The sequence below is a fragment of the Pseudophryne corroboree genome, chromosome 8 (genome assembly GCF_028390025.1).
Source record: "Pseudophryne corroboree isolate aPseCor3 chromosome 8, aPseCor3.hap2, whole genome shotgun sequence".
NCBI classification, from domain to species: Eukaryota; Metazoa; Chordata; class Amphibia; order Anura; family Myobatrachidae; genus Pseudophryne; species Pseudophryne corroboree.
This window is the reverse complement of record NC_086451.1, coordinates 20256018-20279637: the sequence shown is the minus strand read 5'-3', so window position 1 is coordinate 20279637 and position 23620 is coordinate 20256018. Positions and strand designations below refer to the sequence as shown.

Here is a 23620-nt window from a genome sequence, read left to right as displayed (position 1 = left end):
GTCTCCGGGAGAGCCACTGCCAAAGGGAGGACAGCTTCCAGGAGGAGAAGCAGGAGAAGCATTACCCACCCCTTCCCCACTCACAGTACCTCCGGGCCCCATCCGCTGCACCCCCACACACCCCCCTCCACCACACGCGTTGGCTCCAGACCCCCTCCCTCACCCTCAGCACCCCTGCACCTGCCCCTTTCTCACCCACGGCACCCCTCCCCCACCCGCAACACCCCTGCAACCGCTCCTCCCCCACCCCCAGTGGCTCCGGACCCCCTCCCCCACCCGCAGCACCCACACACCCGCCTCTCCCCCACCCGCACCACCACCGCACCAGCCCCACCCACGGCACCACCGAACCCTCCCCTTCCCCACCGGCAGCACCCCTGGACCCCCTCCCCCATCCGTGGCACCCCCGGAACCCCTCCATCTGCATTTCCCTTTCACCCGCCACTCCCCCAACCACAGCACCTACTAGGTGATTCATCAGGCCCTGCGTGCACTATATATGCTGTTGCAAGGAGCTACGACCCCTTAACCATCGCACGCCCTTTGTACGTGCAATATTTAACCACTCACACAATTATGATTGGAGGTAATACTCCATATAATACAAATATTGCATGCCACAAGGGCGTGCAAGGGTTAAGGGGGCGTAGCCCCTTACGACGGTGTGAAGAGCGCCAGTAGGGCGTGATGAATCACCTAGTTACATATATATAGGTCCAGCCATATTGCAAGAGTGATATAGTGCTTGGTGGCTACAGTATATGACCATACAGCAATGTTGGTCAGAGGGATGTTCGAGTATATAAAGAGAACACATGTAAAGTTTGTGTGAGCTGTGTAGAGGAGTAATGGAGTAGATTAGCCTGGGGATGTTAGGAGGGTTATTCAGGATTTTAAAAAGCTGCCTTCACAGTTGGGGGGGGCTTAAACTGCACAATCCTGTTTTTAAACATAACGGATGCTGCCGTGCTGAGGGCCAACTCTTCCATGGGTTATAATTGACAGTTGCCCAGGGGCCCCAAAATCCTATGGGCAAGCGGCCAATGACCCCCTCCCTTCTGGACAGCTGTACCAATAGCAAACATCCCCTCCTGTAGGTTGCAGCCGTGGGTGATATAACAGTAACTGCAAAGCTGAACACACTAAAGTTCCGGAACAACCAGCTGTACAAGCAACAGACATATCTCCTGGACACAGAAGGACCTGGAGACAGAGTCCAGCAGCAGTAAGCGGCATGGAATGCTTGTCACAGATGAGGGAGCAAGAGCAGGGACACTTGGGAGAAGAAGATTGAGGTAGTGAAGAGGATGACCAGCAGTAGGTTGTAATCTCCTCCCTACACTAAGGCCCTCATTCCGAGTTGATCGCTCGCAAGGCGAATTTAGCAGAGTTGCTCACGCTAAGCCTACGCCTACTGGGAGTGTATCTTAGCTTCTTAAAATTGCGACCGATGTATTCGCAATATTGCGATTGCAAACTACTTAGCAGTTTCAGAGTAGCTTCAGACTTACTCGGCATCTGCGATCAGTTCAGTGCTTGTCGTTCCTGGTTTGACGTCATAAACACACCCAGCGTTCGCCCAGACACTCCCCCGTTTCTCCGGCCACTCCTGCGTTTTTTCCGGAAACGGTAGCGTTTTTATCCACACGCCCCGAAAACGTCGTGTTTCCGCCCAGTAACACCCATTTCCTGTCAATCACACTACGTTCGCCAGAGCGAAGAAAAAGCCGTGAGTAAAAATACTATCTTCATTGTAAAATTACTTGGCGCAGTCGCAGTGCGAATATTGCGCATGCGTACTAAGCGGAATTTCACTGCGATGCGAAGAAAATTACCGAGCGAACGACTCGGAATGAGGGCCAATAACTGCATCCAAGCATAGTATATAGACCACAACCTAATGCCTGTACCAAGGAGCCTATCCTAAATGGAGAGTAGATATACCCCGTTCACACTGCACAAAAAACCCGGTATCGACACAGTATTTTGCCGGGTCACTGCGCAGTGTGAATGGGTCACTGCTGAATTCTCGGGTCGCCTGATCCGGGAATTCAACCTGGGAATAAAGAAAGGTTATTACCGAGTCAGGTGCAGTGTGAACAGGTAACCCGGGTGGATGACACCCGACAACCGTTCACAGCATAGGGAGAGATGGCGCAGAGATGATATAAACCCGCCCCCGATGCCACCTCTGGCCCCGCCTCCGGATGGCAACCCGACTCGGCAATATGCAGGGTCATAAAGCCACCCCGATCACACTGCACAGGTCCAATGCCGAGTCACACCCGGGAAGGACCCGTATCCAATTCCCAGGTATGACCCGGCAATGGCAATGTAAACGGGGTATTAGTGTGAAGTCCCACTAGATATTCCAGCCAGTGAGTCGCCAGCCACTTGCACAGCCAGGAGTACACCATTATTAGACATTTTACCCAACATCAGGAAGTCATTTCTCTCTTTGCATTAACTTTGCAAAGTAGTTTCAGGACGCCGCATATACGAATACTGCCATGTATTTACTATAAATAATATTGATTATATTTTTATTATTTTTGCTTTATTATATATACAGTATATTATTATTTATTTTTTTCTTCTTCGAGGTCCATGGTCTCCACAGGGTTATCCTTGGGGTATGCTGGTGGAGGCAAGGACTGGGACCAAACAGTAAGCTTGTGAGCCTTCCAGGATGCACCAGGCTCCTCTCCTTTTATACCCCGCCCCCATGCACAGGCACTTCAGTTTTTTCTGGTGCCAGCAGGAGCTGGTCACCACTGAACAGGGAATGCAGCTCTGCAGCCCAAGCTGTGATTATTTTAATTTTTTTACTTTTACATTGAGAAGACAGTACCCGACAGTCTAGGGGATGCCAGCGCTGTCTCTCCGACACTCCTACTGGGCCGCGGCACCACAACTCGGTCAGTGCTTTCTGCGTTATTCCCCCTGCTCACTTCCACTAGCGAGCAACGGGGGCTGCCCAGGACTGCACCCGGACGCATTGGGGTACAGGTAACCTGAGCTCCAGCCTACGGGACCCATGATTTGCGCAGGCCACGTACCTGCACTGATGTGCTCCCAGTGCATTCAGTGTACTCGCGGCCACATTAGACCACCAGGGCATTCATGTATACTGGCACTGGGCACTGTCACAACTAAGGGCTGGTGTTGACCAGGGGAAGCCTCAGTTGTAGGGGCAGAGGTATATGTGAACCTGGGAGGCAGTACAGGGTTCTTAGACATGCAGGGAACCTTTACCACAGATGCCCGAAGGCGTGACCACGACAACAAAGGAAAGTTCAAAGGTTTTATTGAAACTCAGCTCACAAGCGTATGTCGGCAGTTAGCAATATCAAACACAGCATATAAGTCACAGTTCCCAGGAGTGCATATAGGCAGTCTCTAGGTGTGGTTTAATTAAGCACAGTCTTGAAGGACTTGGAGATGATATTTCCTTACCAACACCGATGCACTGGGTAGCTGATGGGAAACAGAAGCTGATGACTGAACTGCCGGGAAATGCCGGATAGAACCGACACAGGTGGTGAGCTGTGAAATGGTGTCAGATACCAGTGTAATGGAAGATCAGATGCAGAAACACTGGTGATGCTAGAGATCGATGACAGAGCACCGAAGGTGACTTGGGATCGATGGCGGAACACCGATGGTGACTTGGGATCGATGGCGGAACACCGATGGTTACTGGGGATCGATGGTGGAACACCGATGGTTACTGGGGATCGATGGCAGAACACCGATGGTCACTGGAGATCGATGGTGGAACACCGATGGTCACTGGCAGGGCAGAGCACTGCTGGAAGCTGGTGTCGGGTAACTGCCAGTCACAGGGTGCAATGTTGAGACACTGCAGAGTCAGGCTGTACTGCAGAGAAAGTCCATGGGAGAACTGCACACTGGAATCACTGAAGACAATTGAAGCACTGACATCTTTCCAGCCCAGGAACAAGATATTTATACCAGCTGGCAAACAGGGATTGGCTGGCTGATTAAGCAGAGTCTAGAGTGCAGCTGCTGGGTAATTAGGTAGAAACCAGAGTGCAGCTGATAGGCTGAAAAGCAACATGTACCAGCCCTTAGTTGTGACAGTAAGCACTGACCAAATGGATCCGGCCGGAGACCAGGTCCAAGCGACCAGGCCGATGCAAGAACTTGCAGCCTGCCTTGAACGACAGGAGACTGCACAGGGCCATGTGATCCGCTGTCTCCAGGACCTCTCCTCTCGGCTGGATGGAATACAAGTAACCCTCCGTGGTTCAGGGGCGTCCAGTGTGCCGACTGCAGTACCTTTGGTGGTATCCTTCCCCACCCACCATTCCCGTTTCTGCTCCTTGTCTCCATTTACCGACACCTGCCAAGTTTGATGGTTCCCCAAAAGCCTGTCGGGGTTTCCTAAATCAGTGTGAGATATATTTTGAGTTACAGCCTGGCAGTTTCCCAACTGACCGCACCAATGTTGCTTACATCATCTCCCTCCTCAGTGGCTCCGCCCTCGATTGGGTATCACCTCTATGGGAGAAGTCTGATGCCCTGCTCTCTTCATATGCAGACTTCGTGGCAACCTTCTTTAATGAACCAGGTCGTGTGACCTCTGCCTCCTCTGATATCCTCAGGCTACGTCAGGGGACACGAACAGTCGGTCAATATCTCGTACAGTTCCAGATCCTAGCGTCCGAACTTTTCTGGAATGATGACGCTCTTTACTCAGCCCAAGAAGGGGCGTCTGTGTCTACAGCCCAAGAAGGGTCGTCTGTGTCTACAGCCCAAGAAGGGGCATCTGTGTCTACAGCCCAAGAAGGGGCGTCTGTGTCTACAGCCCAAGAAGGGGTATCTGTGTCTACAGCCCAAGAAGGGGCGTCTGTGTCTACAACCCAAGAAGGGGCGTCTGTGTCTACAACCCAAGAAGGGGCGTCTGTGTCTACAGCCCAAGAAGGGGCGTCTGTGTCTACAGCACAAGAAGGGGCGTCTGTGTCTACAGCACAAGAAGGGGCGTCTGTGTCTACAGCACAAGAAGGGGCGTCTGTGTCTACAGCCCAAGAAGGGGTATCCAATGTTTAAGCTCTAGTAGGGGCATATGAGTCTTTTCAAAAAGGAGTTTCTGATCTGTCAACCCCAGGGGGGGGGGGGTGCTGGAGAAAACAACCCTGAGAGAGGTGTCTGATTCGTCAACCCCAGGAGGGGTCACCAAAGTTTCAGCCCCAAGGGAAGTATCCAGAGCCAAGTTCCCAGATGAAAATTTTTGTGCTACAGATGCAGTTATGAACTCCTGTTTGCCATCTTCAGAGAGCACCACCCTGTTGGCATCCAGCATGGACCAGGTCCAGGATGGTCTAACTGAACACTCAGATACCACTCATTCCGGTTCTAACCAGATTCTGACTCTTTCAGTTCCAGCTGATTCAACGGTCTCCAAACTCAATTCTGTCCTATCCGTCGGCCCAAAGTCTCCGCCGGTTTCAGCCGGTTCAAGTTTGTCTGGACTCAATCTGGTCTCGTCCATAGGTCCAGTACAGTCTCCTCTGGTTCCAGCCAGTTCAAGTTTATCAGGATTCAATCTAGATTCTTCAGTTTGTTCAGGTAAAGAATTTATAAGAAGTGTCCTGGGGCCACTCCTAAAGGAGGGGGTGCTGTCACGATCCAGGTAATTCCTTATCAGTATTTACCTTCCAAATGCCTCCTGAGACTGTCCCAGTGTTCCAAGCCTGGATTCCATCTGCACTGTCTGCATGCAGCACGCTGCATCTCATTGTCTCAAAACTCTTCACTGTGATTCTGGCAGCTTCATGGTTAAAGCTCACATGCAAGTTACAAACAATCTTTCCCTCCAAAAGCAAACATGGGCGCAGCCATGTTTGCTTTCATCACATGTTGCTTTTCAGCCTATCAGCTGCACTCTGGTTTCTACCTAATTACCCAGCAGCTGCACTCTAGACTCTGCTTAATCAGCCAGCCAATCCCTGTTTCCCAGCTGCTATAAATATCTTGTTCCTGGGCTGGAAAGATTGTCAGTGCATCAATTGTCTTCAGTGATTCCAGTGTGCAGTTCTCCCATGGACTTTCTCTGCGCCCATGTTTGCTTTTGGAGGGAAAGATTGTTTGTAACTTGCATGTGAGCTTTAACCATGAAGCTGCCAGAATCACAGTGAAGAGTTTTGAGACAATGAGATGCAGCGTGCTGCATGCAGACAGTGCAGATGGAATCCAGGCTTGGAACACTGGGACAGTCTCAGGAGGCATTTGGAAGGTAAATGCTGATAAGGAATTACCTGGATCGTGACAGGCACAACTTTAAGGCCAGGAGAACTAGGGGTGATTGTCAGCATAGGGGAGGTCAGTGCTTCCTCAGTGGCCCCTCCCCCAGCTCAGGGCAGCATATCACAGTGGTCTTCCCGCCCTTTGCTGCTCCTCCCTCCTCTTTCCTCACTAGAGACGCTGGGCAGCCATTCTACAGAGCTCTTCAGGTCTCCAGAGGCGGTGGGCTGTGTCTCCCTGTATACGCCTCCTGCGTGGCAGGCTATACAGAGTTCTGTCTCCTACCAGCCTCAATAGACTGAGTAATTGATACCAGTGCCCACTGCAGTTACATCTACACTGTGTGTGACTTATGCCAGTGCTGCCGCTTGCTTTCTCTCTCTTTCCTAACTGTACATTATGATTGCTTCCCCTGTACTTATTTCTCTCTACTCTGTCACCCTTGAATACTAGTGTGTATTGGGCTAACTCTGCCACACTTTACTACATATTATAGTTGTGTGCGTTCAGTTGTCACATACTGTTCCTGTTACATGCTGCTCAATACCATATTGTGTGTGTTCACTACTTGCTGTTAATATGCCTAGCAAATGCAGGCTAGACAGGCAGAAGTACCTTCTCCGGTAGCATATAATACCTGTCACATTGAGGTTTTACCTCAATATTTATCACAGGATGGTCTATGCATGGGCTGCGTTGTTCCTCCCAGCACCTCAGCTCCCCCAGTTATTGTACAAGAGCCCCCATGGGCTTCCTTTACCAAGTCACTGGCTAAGATTGCTGATCACATTGCTACCTCACCTGTTCTCCCCCCTATGGGTATTCCCCAAGCAGTGAAGCCCACATTGGCTTCCCCTGGGGCACAGTCAATACAGCTCACAGTGGCTCCCTTTGTGGCTATCCCACAGCAACTGCAGCCCACAATGGCTCCCTCTATGGGCTTCCAGCAGCCATTACAGCCTGTTTATCAGGCCATTGCAGTCCCACCCATCCATCCTCCATGGTTGGATTTGTTCTCTACCTCTATTCAGACTCTGTCTGCTTCCTCTGCTGCCTTTCATAACATGATACAAGGGCAAGGCACACTGCCTGCACCTACTGTGACTAAACGTACTGTGCCTTCATCTCAGTCTATGCCACTCTTGGATTCTGAAGAATCATCAGTTCCTGCTGACCCATCTGAGGTTTCTTGCCCACTCAAGAATCCCTGACTTTCCTCTGGCCTATTTCTTTCCTCCAGTGTCTCTTCTTCCCAGAGTACTGCGCAAATTCAAGGAGGAAGGCAGCATGCTCATACTGCTGGCTCCAGAATTGCTCAGATGCCATTGGTTCTCAGATCTGCAGGATCTCTCCATAGATGAGCCCTTCCCTCTGCCTCTTCATCAAGACCTGCTTTCTCAGGGACCCTGTCTCCATCCGAACCTACAGTGCCTTTCTTTGATGGGTGGCTCTTGAGACATCCCTCCTAAGGGACAAGGGATTCTCCTGTGCGGTTGTTCAGACTATGCTTCAGGCTCGGAAACCAGCCTCAGCCACATATATTATTGGATATTGCACTCCTACTTCCAGTGGTGTACTCATCATAACTATAATCCTAAAATCTTCTGAATCCCTAGGGTGGTGGGCCTCACCATGGGTCTTCGCCTGGTTAATCTTAAGGTCCAGGTCTAGGCCCTAATAGTCTGGTTCCAGAAGAGACTGGCTCCCTTACTAGATGTACATACCTTCCTTCAAGGGATGCTCAGGATACAACCTCCAGTTGTCCCTCCGGTGGCTCCGTGGGATTTGTCCTTGGTTCTTCAGACATTGTAATAGACTCCTTTTGAACCTTTGGAAACTGGAGACCTCAAGTGGTTAACCGCAAAGACCCTCTTTCTACTGGCCATCGCTTCTGTGTGCAGGGTCTCTGACTTGGGTGCACTCTCCTGTCGCTCCCCATTCTTGATTTCTCCCCTGAACTGGGCAGTCCGTCAATCTAAAAAGTGATATCTACCTAAGGTGGTGTCTAAATTCCATATCAATGAACCCATTGTGGTACCAGCCTTTCAGAAACCAGGCCTTTCATAAGAGGAAGCTTCGTAAGATGTGGTCCGGGCTCTCTTCGGAAGATGGATTATTTATTCATCCTTTATTGTGCATTGGCTCCGCATGACCATATCACGGCGTATACACAGGCTAAAATTCCTGTTCGAAGTACAGTCTCTGCTCACTCTACTCACTCTGAGGGGTCCTTCGTGGGCAGCCCGCCATAGCGTATCTGCTGAACAACTCTGCAAGGCTGTTACGTGGTTTACTGCCCATACGTTTCCTGGTTCTATACCTTTGATACATTTTCTTCTAAGGATGCAACCTTTGGCAGCATTGTCCTCCTTTCAGCTTCGTTGTGGTCCCTCACTATTACAACTGCTTTGGGAGTCCCCAAGGTTAACCCTGTGGAGATCATGGACCCCAAAAAAGAAAATAGTTATGGTAAAACATACCCTTGTTAACTCTTTTTCTTCAAGGTCCATGAGATCCACAGGGCGCCCACCCTGACGCACCTAGCTTCAGTGGGTTACTTTTATGGTCACCAGTTCCATTCTCCTCTATGTGAGAGTATGTTTTCTGTGTGTATCATCCTTCCTTCTCTCTCTTCTCTCCAGCTCCTGCTTTGGGCTTGTTACTAAAACTGAAAGGCTTGAGCATGGGGACGGGGTATGAAGGGAAAGGAGCACAGTGCAACCTGGGAGTCTCACAAGCTTTCTGTTAGGTGCCAATCCTGGTCTCCACCAGCATACCCCAAAGTCAACCCTGTGGATCCTATGTACCTTGTGATAATGTCGATATTATCTTAAACCATAAAGCTATACCTTTAAACACACCTTTACCATGGAGCTGCTGCGGTCGCTAGCTCACGCTACGTACATCGTATGCTATTTGCGCACAGAGTCCCGTACCGTATACGCACTCAGCGTACAAACGCCGCACTGTGGGTACAAAGCACACACAGCGTGCGCACACACAATTAATACACCTTAAAACCTTATACAGTTATACAATGCAATGATATGATTACACTTTAAACCTTATGCAGCAAAGCTCTGCAATGATGTTACACCTTAAACCTTATGCAGCAAAGCACTGCAATGATGTTATACCTTAAACCTTATGCAGCAAAGCACTGCAATGATGTTATACCTTAAACCTTAAGTAGCACTGACGGTATAAAGTAACCGCAGTGCGTACACCTTATCAATGCTTATACACCTTATACAGATAAATCTACTTTAAAACCCTTGCAGGAAAGTGAAGGAACAAAACAGTTTTGTAGTTGAAACCATAGGGTTCTAAGGCCACTGAGGATTTGTTCCAAAAGGTAAACAGTACAGATTATACACTACAGGCTAACAAGTAAATCTAAACAGAATAATGGCTACAGAGAATGCACATACGTGAGAATGTTTGCAAGCGCAACCCGAGTCGGTCCTCCGCTGGTCATACAGATAGCGTTCAGAGTCTTGTGTGTCCAAACCTGCTGCAAGCTCTCTTTATTCACTTCATCCAAAACAATTCAATGGTCACTGTAATCCCTTTGTCTATTGGACACAGAGATGTACCTTTTCATTACGGGAGAGGTCATAGGTTGATTTGAAAAGGTGGGCTATGTCTTTCTCAACTGCTCTTGTGGGTGGTCTCCTCTGGATTCCCCCCACATACATAATATACAGTAAATAAAGTTTAAACCTATATTCTGCTTCTGCATCTAACTATCCTCAGGAACATGCGATTTTCCTCAAACCAACACCAGAATGTTTCCCTTAAAATACCCTACAGTTGGATACCAAACACCACCTTGTAACCTTGGTCTGTCCCCTCCTATCCTGTAAAGGTGAATCCCTTTGTTCTGTTATCATTTTAAACAGCTATTTCTTTCTGATGTGGTGCAGGGGGCTATGTGTACAATGTGCACTATTTGGGTTAAAATATGTAATGTTCTAATAACCCTCTATGCGTTCACAAACTCTACCGTAAACGCGCATACCACGCTCTAAGGCGCATGGCCGTGGGGAGCTACGTTACGCAAATTGCAGATATGTCCACGCACGGCAGACTGAGTGCACGCGCAGCGGGCATGTGCATGGGGTTAGTACATGAGGCATGTATTACAATATTTTCGACTTTGATACTTGAATAAAAAGAGTTAACAAGGGCAAGTTTTACCATAATTTTTCTTTTTTTTTCTTTTTTGTTTGGGTTTTGTTTTTCTTTGTGTTTTTTTGTGTGGCTTTTTTGTTATATTAATTTTCTACGTATGTCCCTGATTGTGACACATGGTTTTATCACAACCAGAGATTATCTCAATGATAACGGAATTTTTTAACTGCTCTCAGCAATTAAGTAAAAACGTTTGTTTTTATATACATTCTGTTATACGAGCCACGGATTACACATCCTTTTGGTGTATTATACTATAAGGTCATTGGGGATCCTTTATATTATAATCCTGATGCCCACACTGGTAATCCCTGACTTGTGTGCACGAGGTTATCCATTGATACCACCTCCCAAAGATGGTTCGTAAAACAGCCGCAGCCGTTAGCATCTGCTGCCCACTGGAGGATGCGGTTGCGGAAGACAGAACACCCTCATTGCTGCAGTACTTGCAGTACCATGTAGGAAAAGGAAAAATGCAGGTGCACACTTTAAGCATTAAGTATAAGGGTAGTCAAAATAATTTTGCTAAAGTCTTACAATTAACATGGAGTATAAGTAAAGTTCTTAGCATGTTTGACCAAAAATGTGGTCCCGTCCATCACATCAAGGTAAACTTCATCAGATGGGTCCCTAACATAGGAGTATTCTCAGTGCTTGACTATCAGTATTCTAGGTGCTTAGACTGTGCACTGAGGTAAGCTTTCAGGGAACTCTTGAAGGTTTGGAGGCTGGGGGAACTATTGCTCTGCATGGGAAGGCTTTCCACAGGGGGGCTGAAGTCTGACAAATGTCCTGCAGCCAAGAATGGGAGCATGTAATCAGTTTGGGTGAGAGACGCAGATCTTGCACAGAGCAAAGGGGTCAAGTTGTAAGATTATTATTATATAACCAGATATTAATGGAGTTAGTAAAATACAAGCAGCCACTGTAAGGACAGAGCAGAGCAGCAGGATACTGTGATTAGGAAAGGCAGACTAGTCGCTGTGTTCAAAATATATTATAGTGGTAAAAGTCCGGCTATGGAAAGACCAGTAAGAACAAAAACTACTATAGGCATAACATGTAGGGGAAAACCAGTAAGAATAAATATTGCAATAGCCAATGCCGATAGCGGAGGATTAGTAAGGAGGGTATTGCTGTAACATGTGCAGTTATGGGAAGACCAGTAAGGAGGGTATTGCTGTAACCTGTGCAGTTATGGGAAGACCAATAAGGAGGGTATTGCTGTAACCTGTGCAGTTATGGGAAGACCAATAAGGAGGGTATTGCTGTAACCTGTGCAGTTATGGGAAGACTAGTAAGGAGAGTATTGCTGTAACCTGTGCAGATAGGGGAAGACCAGAAAGGAGGGTATTGCTGTAGCCAATGCAGTTATGGGAAGACCAGTAAGGAGGGTATTGCTGTAGCCAATGCAGTTAGGTTAAGACCAGTAAGGAGGGTATTGCTGTAGCCAATGCAGTTAGGGGAACACCAGTAAGGGTGGTATTGCTGTAGCCAATGCAGTTAGGGGAACACCAGTAAGGAGGGTATTGCTGTAGCCAATGCAGTTAGGGGAAGACCAGTAAGGAGGGTATTGCTGTAGCCAATGCAGTTAGGGGAACACCAGTAAGGAGGGTATTGCTGTAGCCAATGCAGTTAGAGGAAGACCAGTAAGGAGGGTATTGCTGTAGCCAATGCAGTTAGGGGAACACCAGTAAGGAGGATATTGCTGTAGCCAATGCATTTAGGGGAACACCAGTAAGGAGGCTATTGCTGTAGCCAATGCATTTAGGGGAACACCAGTAAGGAGGGTATTGCTGTAGCCAATGCAGCTAGAGGAAGACCAGTAAGGAGGGTATTACTGTAGCCAATGCAGTTAGGGGAAGACCAGTAAGGAGAGTATTGCTGTAGCCAATGCAGTAAGGGTAAGACCAGTAAGTAGGGTATTGCTGTAACCAGTGCAGTTAGGGGAAGACCAGTAAGGAGGGTATTGATGTAGCCAATGCAGTTACAGGAAGACCAGTAAGGAGGATATTGCTGTAGCCAGAGCAGTTAGGGGAAGACCAGTAAGGAGGGTATTGCTGTAGCCAGTGCAGTTAGGGGAACACCAGTAAGGAGGGTATTGCTGTAGCCAATGCAGTTAGGGGAATATCAGTAAGGAGGGTATTGCTGTAGCCGATGCATTTATGGGAAGACCAGTAAGGAGGGTAATGCTGTAACCAATGCAGTTATGGGAAGACTAGTAAGGAGGGTATTGCTGTAACCTGTGCAGTTATGGGAAGACCAGTAAGGAGGGTATTGCTGTAACCTGTGCAGTTATGGGAAGACCAATAAGGAGGGTATTGCTGTAACCTGTGCAGTTATGGGAAGACCAGTAAGGAGAGTATTGCTGTAACCAATGCAGTTAGGGGAAGACCAGTAAGGAGGGTAATGCTGTAGCCAATGCAGTTAGGGGAAGACCAGTAAGGAGGGTAATGCTGTAGCCAATGCAGTTAGGGGAAGACCAGTAAGGAGGGTAATGCTGTAGCCAATGCAGTTAGGGGAAGACCAGTAAGGAGGGTATTGCTGTAGCCAATGCAGTTAGGGGAAGACCAGTAAGGAGGGTATTGCTGTAGCCAATGCAGTTAGAGGAAGACCAGTAAGGAGGGTATTGCTGTAGCCAATGCAGTTAGGGGAACACCAGTAAGGAGGATATTGCTGTAGCCAATGCATTTAGGGGAACACCAGTAAGGAGGCTATTGCTGTAGCCAATGCAGTTAGGGGAACACCAGTAAGAGGGTATTGCTGTAGCCAATGCAGTTAGAGGAAGACCAGTAAGGAGAGTATTGCTGTAGCCAATGCAGTAAGGGTAAGACCAGTAAGTAGGGTATTGCTGTAACCAGTGCAGTTAGGGGAAGACCAGTAAGGAGGGTATTGATGTAGTCAATGCAGTTACAGGAAGACCAGTAAGGAGGATATTGCTGTAGCCAGAGCAGTTAGGGGAAGACCAGTAAGGAGGGTATTGCTGTAGCCAGTGCAGTTAGGGGAACACCAGAAAGGAGGGTATTGCTGTAGCCAATGCAGTTAGGGGAATATCAGTAAGGAGGGTATTGCTGTAGCCGATGCATTTATGGGAAGACCAGTAAGGAGAGTATTGCTGTAGCCAGTGCAGTTAGGGGAAGACCAGTAAGGAGGGTAATGCTGTAACCAATGCAGTTAGGGGAAGACCAGTAAGGAGGGTATTGCTGTAGCCAGTGCAGTTAGGGGAAGACCAGTAAGGAGGGTAATGCTGTAACCAATGCAGTTAGGGGAAGACCAGTAAGGAGGGTATTGCTGTAGCCAATGCAGTCAGGGGAAGACCAGTAAGGAGGGCATTGCTGTAACCAATGCAGTTAGGGAGAGACCAGTAAGGAGGGTATTGCTGTAGACAATGCAGTTAGGGGAAGACCAGTAAGGAGAGTATTGCTGTAGCCAGTGCAGTTAGGGGAAGACCAGTAAGGAGGGTAATGCTGTAACCAATGCAGTTAGGGGAAGACCAGTAAGGAGCGTATTGCTGTAGACCACAGGTTCTCAAACTCGGTCCTCAGCACCTCACACAGTGCATGTTTTGCAGGTCTCCTCACAGAATCACAAGTGAAATAATGAGCTCCACATGTGGACCTTTAAAAATGTGTCGGTGAGTAATTGATACACCTGTGCACCTGCTGGGTTACCTGCAAAACATGCACTGTGTGGGGTCCTGAGAACAGAGTTTGAGAACCTCTGCTGTAGACAATGTAGTTAGGGGAAGACCAGTAAGTAGGGTATTGCTGTAGCCAAAGCTATTAGGGGAATATAAGTAAAACTGCATGTGATGAACCAATGACCGTTAATAACCAAGGATGACCTCTAAGTAGGGAGCATGAGGGTACTGTAGGAATTATTGTTGCATTGTTAACAGAAATATAGATGTTGAGTTGGTCACTTGTTGGCTGGTGAGAATATATTTAGCTCTGTTTTTGAAAGATTGTGTCTGAGGTGGTGAGATGATGACCAGGATGGTGAGAGATACAGAAGTAAATACGGCGGTGTCATCTGTATAGAAACTATGCCGAGATCTATAGGCAATGATTAATTTCTCAGAGAAGTAATGCAGACAGAGAAGAGCAGAGGAGCACAGAATGGCTCATTGTGATCTCCAAATACTAGATGGATCCAGAGACATGAACACTGAAAGAGCTACAGTATCTGGTAAGAAGTATGAGAACCAGGTGGTTAATTCAGATCTGATCGCAGCAGCAGTTGGGCAAAACCATGTGCAGTGCATGGGGGGGGGGGGGGGGGGGGGCAGATGTGACATGTGCAGAGAGTGTTAGATTTGGGTAGGTTATTTTGTTTCTGTGCAGGGTAAATACTGACTGCTTTATTTTTACACTGCAATTTAGACTTCAGTTTGAACACACCCCACCCAAATCTAACTCTCTCTGCACATGTTACATCTGCCCCCCCTCCCCCTGCAGTGCACATGGTTTTGCCCGACTGCTAATAAATTTGCTGCTGCGATCAACTCTGAATTAACCCCCAGAATAGGACTGAAAGCACCTTAGCCGTATCTGTGACTGGGGATGAAGAGGCACCAATAGGTTATATGCAGACAGAAAGCCCCTGGGGCACGTGTAGGCAAGTCAGTGGGATATTTAGTTACATTCAATCACTCTTAGCTACTTTTTGTTTGTCTAATTATTTAAATAAATGTCTTCCATAATTTATCAATTTTGTCATTTCATCAAGTACAATTTCTAGGAAATGTTTGGTCAATAATTAAAACCCATGTAATGTAATACCCATTACTGTCTCTGAAATGTCACGTTTATCATTGCGCATTTTTTTTATTGTCTGTAGGGGATAAGGCCGACTCAGTCTTTCCGGAATCTTCCTACGGTGAGTTCCCTCACACACCCGTATCTGTGACCATACATTTACTTTTTTATGAATTATTACAAGTAGTGTATAGTTACTGCTAGAGTTGTTGCTTTCTGCATGGAAATATTATAAAAGGCAAATATTCCAAAACTTTCTTACATCACTGGCTTGGCCTCTACTAATATACTGACACTCTCACAGCATAGACCGTGTCACCAGCTCCCAGCACAGAAAGTGTTACCTGCTCCCAGCATAGACACAGTGTCACCTGCTCCCAGCACAGAAAGTGTTACCTGCTCCCAGCATAGACACAGTGTCACCTGCTCCCAGCACATTGTCACCTGCTCCCAGCATAGGCAGTGTCACCTGCTCCCAGCACAGACAGTGTCACCTGCTCCCAGCACAGACAGTGTCACCTGCTCCCAGCATAGACAGACAGTGTCACCTGCTCCCAGCATAGACAGTGTCACCTGCTCCCAGCATAGACAGTATCACCTGCTCCCAGCACATTGTCACCTGCTCCCAGCACAGACAGTGTCACCTGTTCCCAGCACAGACAGTGTCACCTGTTCCCAGCACAGTGTCACCTGTTCCCAGCACAGACAGTGTCACCTGTTCCCAGCACAGACAGTGTCACCTGTTCCCAGCACAGACAGTGTCACCTGCTCCCAGCACAGAGAGTGTCACCTGCTCCCAGCACAGAGAGTGTCACCTGCTCCCAGCACAGAGAGTGTCACCTGCTCCCAGCACAGAGAGTGTCACCTGCTCCCAGCACAGAGAGTGTCACCTGCTCCCAGCACAGAGAGTGTCACCTGCTCCCAGCACAGAGAGTGTCACCTGCTCCCAGCACAGAGAGCGTCACCTGCTCCCAGCACAGAGAGCGTCACCTGCTCCCAGCACAGAGAGCGTCACCTGCTCCCAGCACAGAGAGCGTCACCTGCTCCCAGCACAGAGAGCGTCACCTGCTCCCAGCACAGAGAGCGTCACCTGCTCCCAGCACAGAGAGCGTCACCTGCTCCCAGCACAGACAGCGTCACCTGCTCCCAGCACAGACAGCGTCACCTGCTCCCAGCACAGACAGCGTCACCTGCTCCCAGCTTAGACAGCGTCACCTGCTCCCAGCATAGACAGTGTCACCTGCTCCCAGCATAGACAGTGTCACCTGCTCCCAGCATAGACAGTGTCACCTGCTCCCAGCATAGAAATTAGGAATTATTGTTGCATTGTTAACAGAAATATAGATGTTGAGTCGGTCACTTGTTGGCTGGTGAGAATATATTTAGCTCTGTTTTTGAAAGATTGTGTCTGAGGTGGTGAGACGATGACCAGGATGGTGAGAGATACAGAAGTAAATACGGCGGTGTCATCTGTATAGAAACTATGCCGAGATCTATAGGCAATGATTAATTTCTCAGAGAAGTAATGCAGACAGAGAAGAGCAGAGGAGCACAGAATGGCTCATTGTGATCTCCAAATGCTAGATGGATCCAGAGACATGAACACTGAAAGAGCTACAGTATCTGGTAAGAAGGATGAGAACCAGGTGGTTAATTCAGATCTGATCGCAGCAGCAGTTGGGCAAAACCATGTGCAGTGCATGGGGGGTGGGGGGGGGGAAGCAGATGTGACATGTGCAGAGAGTGTTAGATTTGGGTAGGTTATTTTGTTTCTGTGCAGGGTAAATACTGACTGCTTTATTTTTACACTGCAATTTAGACTTCAGTTTGAACACACCCCACCCAAATCTAACTCTCTCTGCACATGTTACATCTGCCCCCCCTCCCCCTGCAGTGCACATGGTTTTGCCCGACTGCTAATAAATTTGCTGCTGCGATCATCTCTGAATTAACCCCCAGGATAGGACTGAAAGCACCTTAGCCGTATCTGTGAATGGGGATGAAGAGGCACCAATAGGTTATATGCAGACAGAAAGCCCCTGGGGCACGTGTAGGCAAGTCAGTGGGATATTTAGTTACATTCAATCACTCTTAGCTACTTTTTGTTTGTCTAATTATTTAAATAAATGTCTTCCATAATTTATCAATTTTGTCATTTCATCAAGTACAATTTCCAGGAAATGTTTGGTCAATAATTATAATTTAAATGTAAAACCAATTACTGTCTCTGAAATGTCACGTTTATCATTGCGCATTTTTTTTATTGTCTGTAGGGGATAAGGCCGACTCAGTCTTTCCGGAATCTTCCTACGGTGAGTTCCCTCACACACCCGTATCTGTGACCATACATTTACTTTTTTATGAATTATTACAAGTAGTGTATAGTTACTGCTAGAGTTGTTGCTTTCTGCATGGAAATATTATAAAAGGCAAATATTCCAAAACTTTCTTACATCACTGGCTTGGCCTCTACTAATATACTGACACTCTCACAGCATAGACAGTGTCACCTGCTCCCAGCACATTGTCACCTGCTCCCAGCACAGACAGTGTCACCTGCTCCCAGCACAGACAGTGTCACCTGCTCCCAGCACATTGTCACCTGCTCCCAGCACAGACAGTGTCACCTGCTCCCAGCACATTGTCACCTGCTCCCAGCACATTGTCACCAGCTCCCAGCATAGACAGTGTCACCTGCTCCCAGCATAGACAGTGTCACCTGCTCCCAGCATAGACAGTGTCACCTGCTCCCAGCATAGACAGTGTCACCTGCTCCCAGCACAGACAGTGTCACCTGCTCCCAGCACAGACAGTGTCACCTGCTCCCAGCACAGACAGTGTCACCTGCTCCCAGCACATTGTCACCTGCTCCCAGCACAGACAGTGTCACCTGCTCCCAGCACAGACAGTGTCACCTGCTCCCAGCACAGACAGTGTCACCTGCTCCCAGCATAGACAGTGTCACCTGCTCCCAGCATAGACAGTGTCACCTGCTCCCAGCACATTGTCACCTGCTCCCAGCACAGACAGTGTCACCTGCTCCCAGCACAGACAGTGTCACCTGCTCCCAGCACAGACAGTGTCACCTGCTCCCAGCATAGACAGTGTCACCTGCTCCCAGCATAGACAGTGTCACCTGCTCCCAGCATAGACAGTGTCACCTGCTCCCAGCATAGACAGTGTCACCTGCTCCCAGCATAGACAGTGTCACCTGCTCCCAGCATAGACAGTGTCACCTGCTCCCAGCATAGACAGCGACACCTGCTCCCAGCATAGACAGCGTCACCTGCTCCCAGCATACAGTGTCACCTGCTCCCAGCATACAGTGTCACCTGCTCCCAGCACAGACAGTGTCACCTGCTCCCAGCACAGACAGTGTCACCTGCTCCCAGCACAGACAGTGTCACCTGCTCCCAGCACAGTGTCACCCGCTCCCAGCATAGACATGTCACCTGCTCCCAGCACAGTGTCACCTGCTCCCAGCATAGACAGTGTCACCTGCTCCCAGCACAGTCGGCGTCACCTGCTCCCAGCATAGACAGTGTCACCTGCTCCCAGCACAGTCGGCGTCACCTGCTCCCAGCACAGTCGGCGTCACCTGCTCCCAGCACAGTCGGCGTCACCTGCTCCCAGCACAGTCGGCGTCACCTGCTCCCAGCACAGACGGCGTCACCTGCTCCCAGCACAGACGGCGTCACCTGCTCCCAGCACAGACGGCGTCACAACAAGTTTTTCTGGGACTGTCTCGCTGTCCCACCTGCGGGCCGCAGTGTCACGTGGTGGGGGGTTGGCACTTGGGAGGCTCCTGTCACTCGCTGCTCTGTCTACCAGGTGCACAGCGTCTATTCACAGGCGAAAGAGGGTATGTGGGCGTGCCAGCAGCTCACTGAGTACTGGGCGTGCCCCCATATTGATGGAAAACGGGGTGTGGCTCACGATCGCCGCAATCTAACAAAACCATGCTGCTTTTCTATAGGCCATGCCACCTTTTTGGCAGTGAAAGGTGAATAATAAGCCCATTGCCTGACAGTACAACCCTGATTACTACATGGTATTATGGGGTCTATGTACTAAGCCTTGTAGAGAGTTAAAATGGATGGAGATAACCGACTACTGGGCATGTACAGTTCTCTGGGAGAATGGTGCGGTGGCCATTTTCCCGGAGACTGCCTTACTGTGCATGCGCTATATGCCGGGAAAATGGTGCAGAGATTTGTGAACAGGTGCTGCCGCTGATGGGGAACTCTGGAGCTGTGACTTTACTCTGGGCCCCCTGGACTCCGGGCCCCATGTGCACACATTATAGACACAACACTGTCTCCAGTTCATTATAAGGTGTACAGCTGGGGCCACTTATTCACAGGGCTTATTAAGTCATATAAACAGTAGTTAGACATAATTGTTAACAATATACTGTATACACTATAATTAGAGATGTGCACCGGAAATTTTTCGGGTTTTGTGTTTTGGTTTTGGATTCGGTTCCGCGGCCGTGTTTTAGATTCGGATGCGTTTTGCCAAAACCTCCCTGAAAACTTTTTGTCGGATTTGGTGTGTTTTGGATTCTGGTTTTTCTTTTTTTTTTCTTTCAAAAACCCCTCAAAATCAGCTTAAATCATAGAATTTTGGGGTAATTTTGATCCTATAGTATTATTAACCTCAATAACCACAATTTCCACTCATTTCCAGTCTATTCTGAACACCTCACACCTCACAATACAATTTTTAGTCCTAAAATTTGCACCGAGGACGCTGGATGACTAAGCAAAGCAACCCAAGAGGGCGGCACAAACACCTGGCCCATCTAGGAGTGGCACTGCAGTGTCAGACAGGATGGCACTTAAAAAAAATAGTCCCCACACAGCACATGATGCAAAGAAAAGAGAAAAAGAGGTGCACTGTGGTCGCTGGACGGCTAAGCTAAGCGACACAAACACCTCAATATCACAGGAATTATTCATTCTAATCAATAGTATTATTGGTCCAAATCACTGGAAGAAAATGACAAAATCACTGGAATTATTCGTAAACAGTTGTAGAAAGTCGCTGCTTTCTGATTACAGAAATGCTCAGATATTCCTGCGAATCAACAATCCCTTCCTAGAGGAAAAAGAAATTGAGAAACCGTTGTTTGAGAACGTTTGTTCTCTTTCCCTTACAAAGGAACAAACCACTTTCCAAGAAGACTGACGTTTTTGGGATTATGGAGACATAATGTTTTTGAATATAAATCCTAAAGCAGGTGGTGTATTAGAGCAAAGGAGTGCAAGAGACCAGCCATGCAGTTTCTGAAATATTATGACTAAATGTTACTGTATTTCATAAGCACTCATTCCTAACTCTGCTAAGTACTGTTTGATATACTGTATCTGGCTTCCATGAGGTAGTTGTTCATTATTTCAGCTTCCAGTGGCCTTTTTGAAAGCGGTAGAAGTTATTGATTCTTTTTTTTTTTTTTTCTTATTTTTAATTTTCTCCTGCATAGCCCAGTAAAATGTTGCAATGTTAAGTATTGACTTGTGCCTTCTGGGGGTCCACTTCTTCACCAAACCCAGCCAAATCTCATCCTGAATCCTAACCCTCTGTTCCACGTTCTCTATGTACCCCATCTGTGTCACCCATGTCTGTCTACCCCTCCCCTTTAGATTGTAAGCTCTCACGAGCAGGGCCCTCTTCCCTCATGTGCTTATATACTGTTGGTCACCAAAATGCTGCACTGTAATATTATATATGCTACTCACAAAAATGCTGCACAGATATGGAATGGATACTTGCAGTGACACAGAGCTGCAAGATACAGCAATGGCCTACTGTACACAACTATATACTGTTGGGTCACCAAAATGCTGCACTGTAATACTATATATACTGCTCACAAAAATGCAGCACATATATGGAATGGATACAGCAATGGCCTACTGTTCTGTACTACTACTACTACTATAAGTATTATATAGATGACAGATATAAAGTTACATTGTGGGGGAATCCAGTATACGTTCTGTCACCAGGTACCAGTGAATGGCCACATCATGTATATACTTATACCATACTCTCCAACATTTTACACAGAAAAATAGGTACAAATCCTAAAAAGGGGCGTGGCCGCGGGTAAAGGGGGTGTGGTCACGCCCCTTTTTCTATACTTTCAATGGAAGTTTGGGGAGGCAAAAATCGGTACAGACCATGAAAAAAAGGTACTGTACCTATTAAAAAGGTACAGTTGGAGGGTATGTTATACTGGTGGTCCCCAGTCCCCACAATGCAGCACACTGAGCACAGAGATTTGCAGAACACAGAGCACAGATTACGGAGCTATTCAGGGAGAGAACGCTGCCATGTCCTCTCCGTTCAATCTCCAATGCACGAGTGAATATGGCGGCGACGCGCGGCTCCTTATATAGAATACGAATCTCGCGAGTATCCGACAGCGGGATGATGATGTTCAGGAGCATTCTGGTTAACCGAGCAAGGCAGGAAGATTCGAGTGTGCCTCGGAACCGTGTAAAATGGGTGAAGTTCGGGGGGGTTCGGATCCCGAGGAACCAAACACGCCGGCAATATGACTACATCCCCTATAATGCACCCATCAATGTCAACTAGCAGGCCAACTTGTATGCAGACTCAAGAACAGCGCTCCCAGTCTTTGCACATTTATACGCACAGATGTACACCAGGGGAGGGCTTTGTAGCGGTGTTAGCATAAAGTCACAGACGTGCGACCGCCAAAACTCCAAGACACGGATGCGGCTCAGTCTGACTCAGAATCAGGCCCTAGTTCAGTTCCCAAACAAGTAAAGGAACAGTAGCTTGGGGTAAAGCTGTAGACCCTGACAAGTTCTGTTCCCCAGAGTCGCTCATTGCTGAGAGCTGGAACTGCAGGGTCCCTGGACCTGAGCCCTGACAAATGTGGTCCCTGTGGAGCTTCCGGCCTCATTTCCTCTCTTACTTACAGGTATTTCAGAGACGCTATGATGGTTCCGTTGATTTCCACCGTGACTGGAAGTCCTACAAGATGGGGTTTGGTACCCGCCTGACAGAGTTCTGGCTGGGAAATGACAACCTGCACCAGATAACGTCATCAGGTAATGAGCACTAGGAGGTCACATGATCCATGAGGAACGCGCTGTACAGCATACAGTATATATAATCAGTAAGGCCTGACTCAGGAGTGGCTTGGAGGAATATAGGGCCTAATTCAGACCTGATCGCTGTTGTGCAATTTTGCATGACGGGCGATTATCGAATGATTGCGCATGCGTATGGATCGCAATGCGCGTGCGTGAGGCCCAACAGCAAGAGAATCATGCGAGAATTTTAATCGCTAGGGGTATGCAAGTTGATTGACAGGAAGAGGGCGCTTGGGGGTGGTAACTGGCCATTTTCTGGGAGTGTCAGGAAAAACGCAGGCGTGCCCCAGCGTTATCAGGGTGGGTGTGTGACGTCAGCTCCATCCCGATCAGCCTGATTCTATCGCACTGTAGGACTAATGGCCTGTACACACTGGCCGATATATCGGTCGTTCTCTTGAACGCCCGATATATCGCTGGTCCTTAAGTCTTGGGCTACGCACACACTGCACAGGCTGGAAAAACATTCAATGGTGAGTGAGAAATGGATTTGCAGATGTCCACTGTCTGGTGAAAATTTTGCACGGCGTACACATGGATTTGCACACTCAGACGGTGCGGGTTTTCACTCTCTAAGTGCGGCGACTGTCTGATCGCAGACATCTGCAAATTTACACAGCAGCGATCTGGTCTGAATTAGACCCATAATCATATCTTAATTAAATCTGACAAATTCAATTGTTAAAAAAATTCAAGAATAAAATAAATAAAATACGTATATGGGGGGTCATTCCGAGTTGTTAGCTTGTTGCTGATTTTCGCTATATTGCGATTTTTCAATTACTGCGCATGCGCAAGGTTCGCAGAGCGCATGTACTTAGTTATTTTACACAAAAGTTAGGTATTTTTCATTGTTCTGGTGATCGTAGTGTGATTGATAGGAAGTGGGTGTTTCTGGGCGGAAACTGGCCGTTTTCTGGGAGTGTGCGAAAAAACGCAGGCGTTTCAGGGAAAAACGCGGGAGTGGCTGAAGAAACGGGGGAGTGTCTGGGTGAACGCTGGGTGTGTTTGTGACGTCAAACCAGGAACGAAACTGACTGAACTGATCACAGTGGCAGAGTAAGTCTCGAGCTACTCAGAAACTGCAAAGAAATTTCTATACGCAATTCTGCTATGCTAAGATTCACTCCCAGTAGGCGGCGGCTTAGCGTGTGCAATGCTGCTAAAAGCAGCTAGCGAGCGAACAACTCGGAATGAGGGCCACTGTACACAGAAAGGCAGCGGGTCCCTCATACAATAATACAAAGACTCTGAGGTAACATTACACACAGA

General features: G+C 48.0%; 1 protein-coding gene across 1 annotated transcript in view; it reads left to right on the top strand.

The window, feature by feature from the left end:
• Nucleotides 1-23620, top strand: part of LOC134948047 (ficolin-1-like) — a 170574-nt gene that overhangs the window by 120098 nt on the left and 26856 nt on the right. The window contains exon 4 of the mRNA XM_063935804.1: nt 22174-22303. Within this exon, the coding sequence (XP_063791874.1) occupies nt 22174-22303 (130 nt within the window). The remainder of the gene's footprint in view (nt 1-22173; nt 22304-23620) is intronic.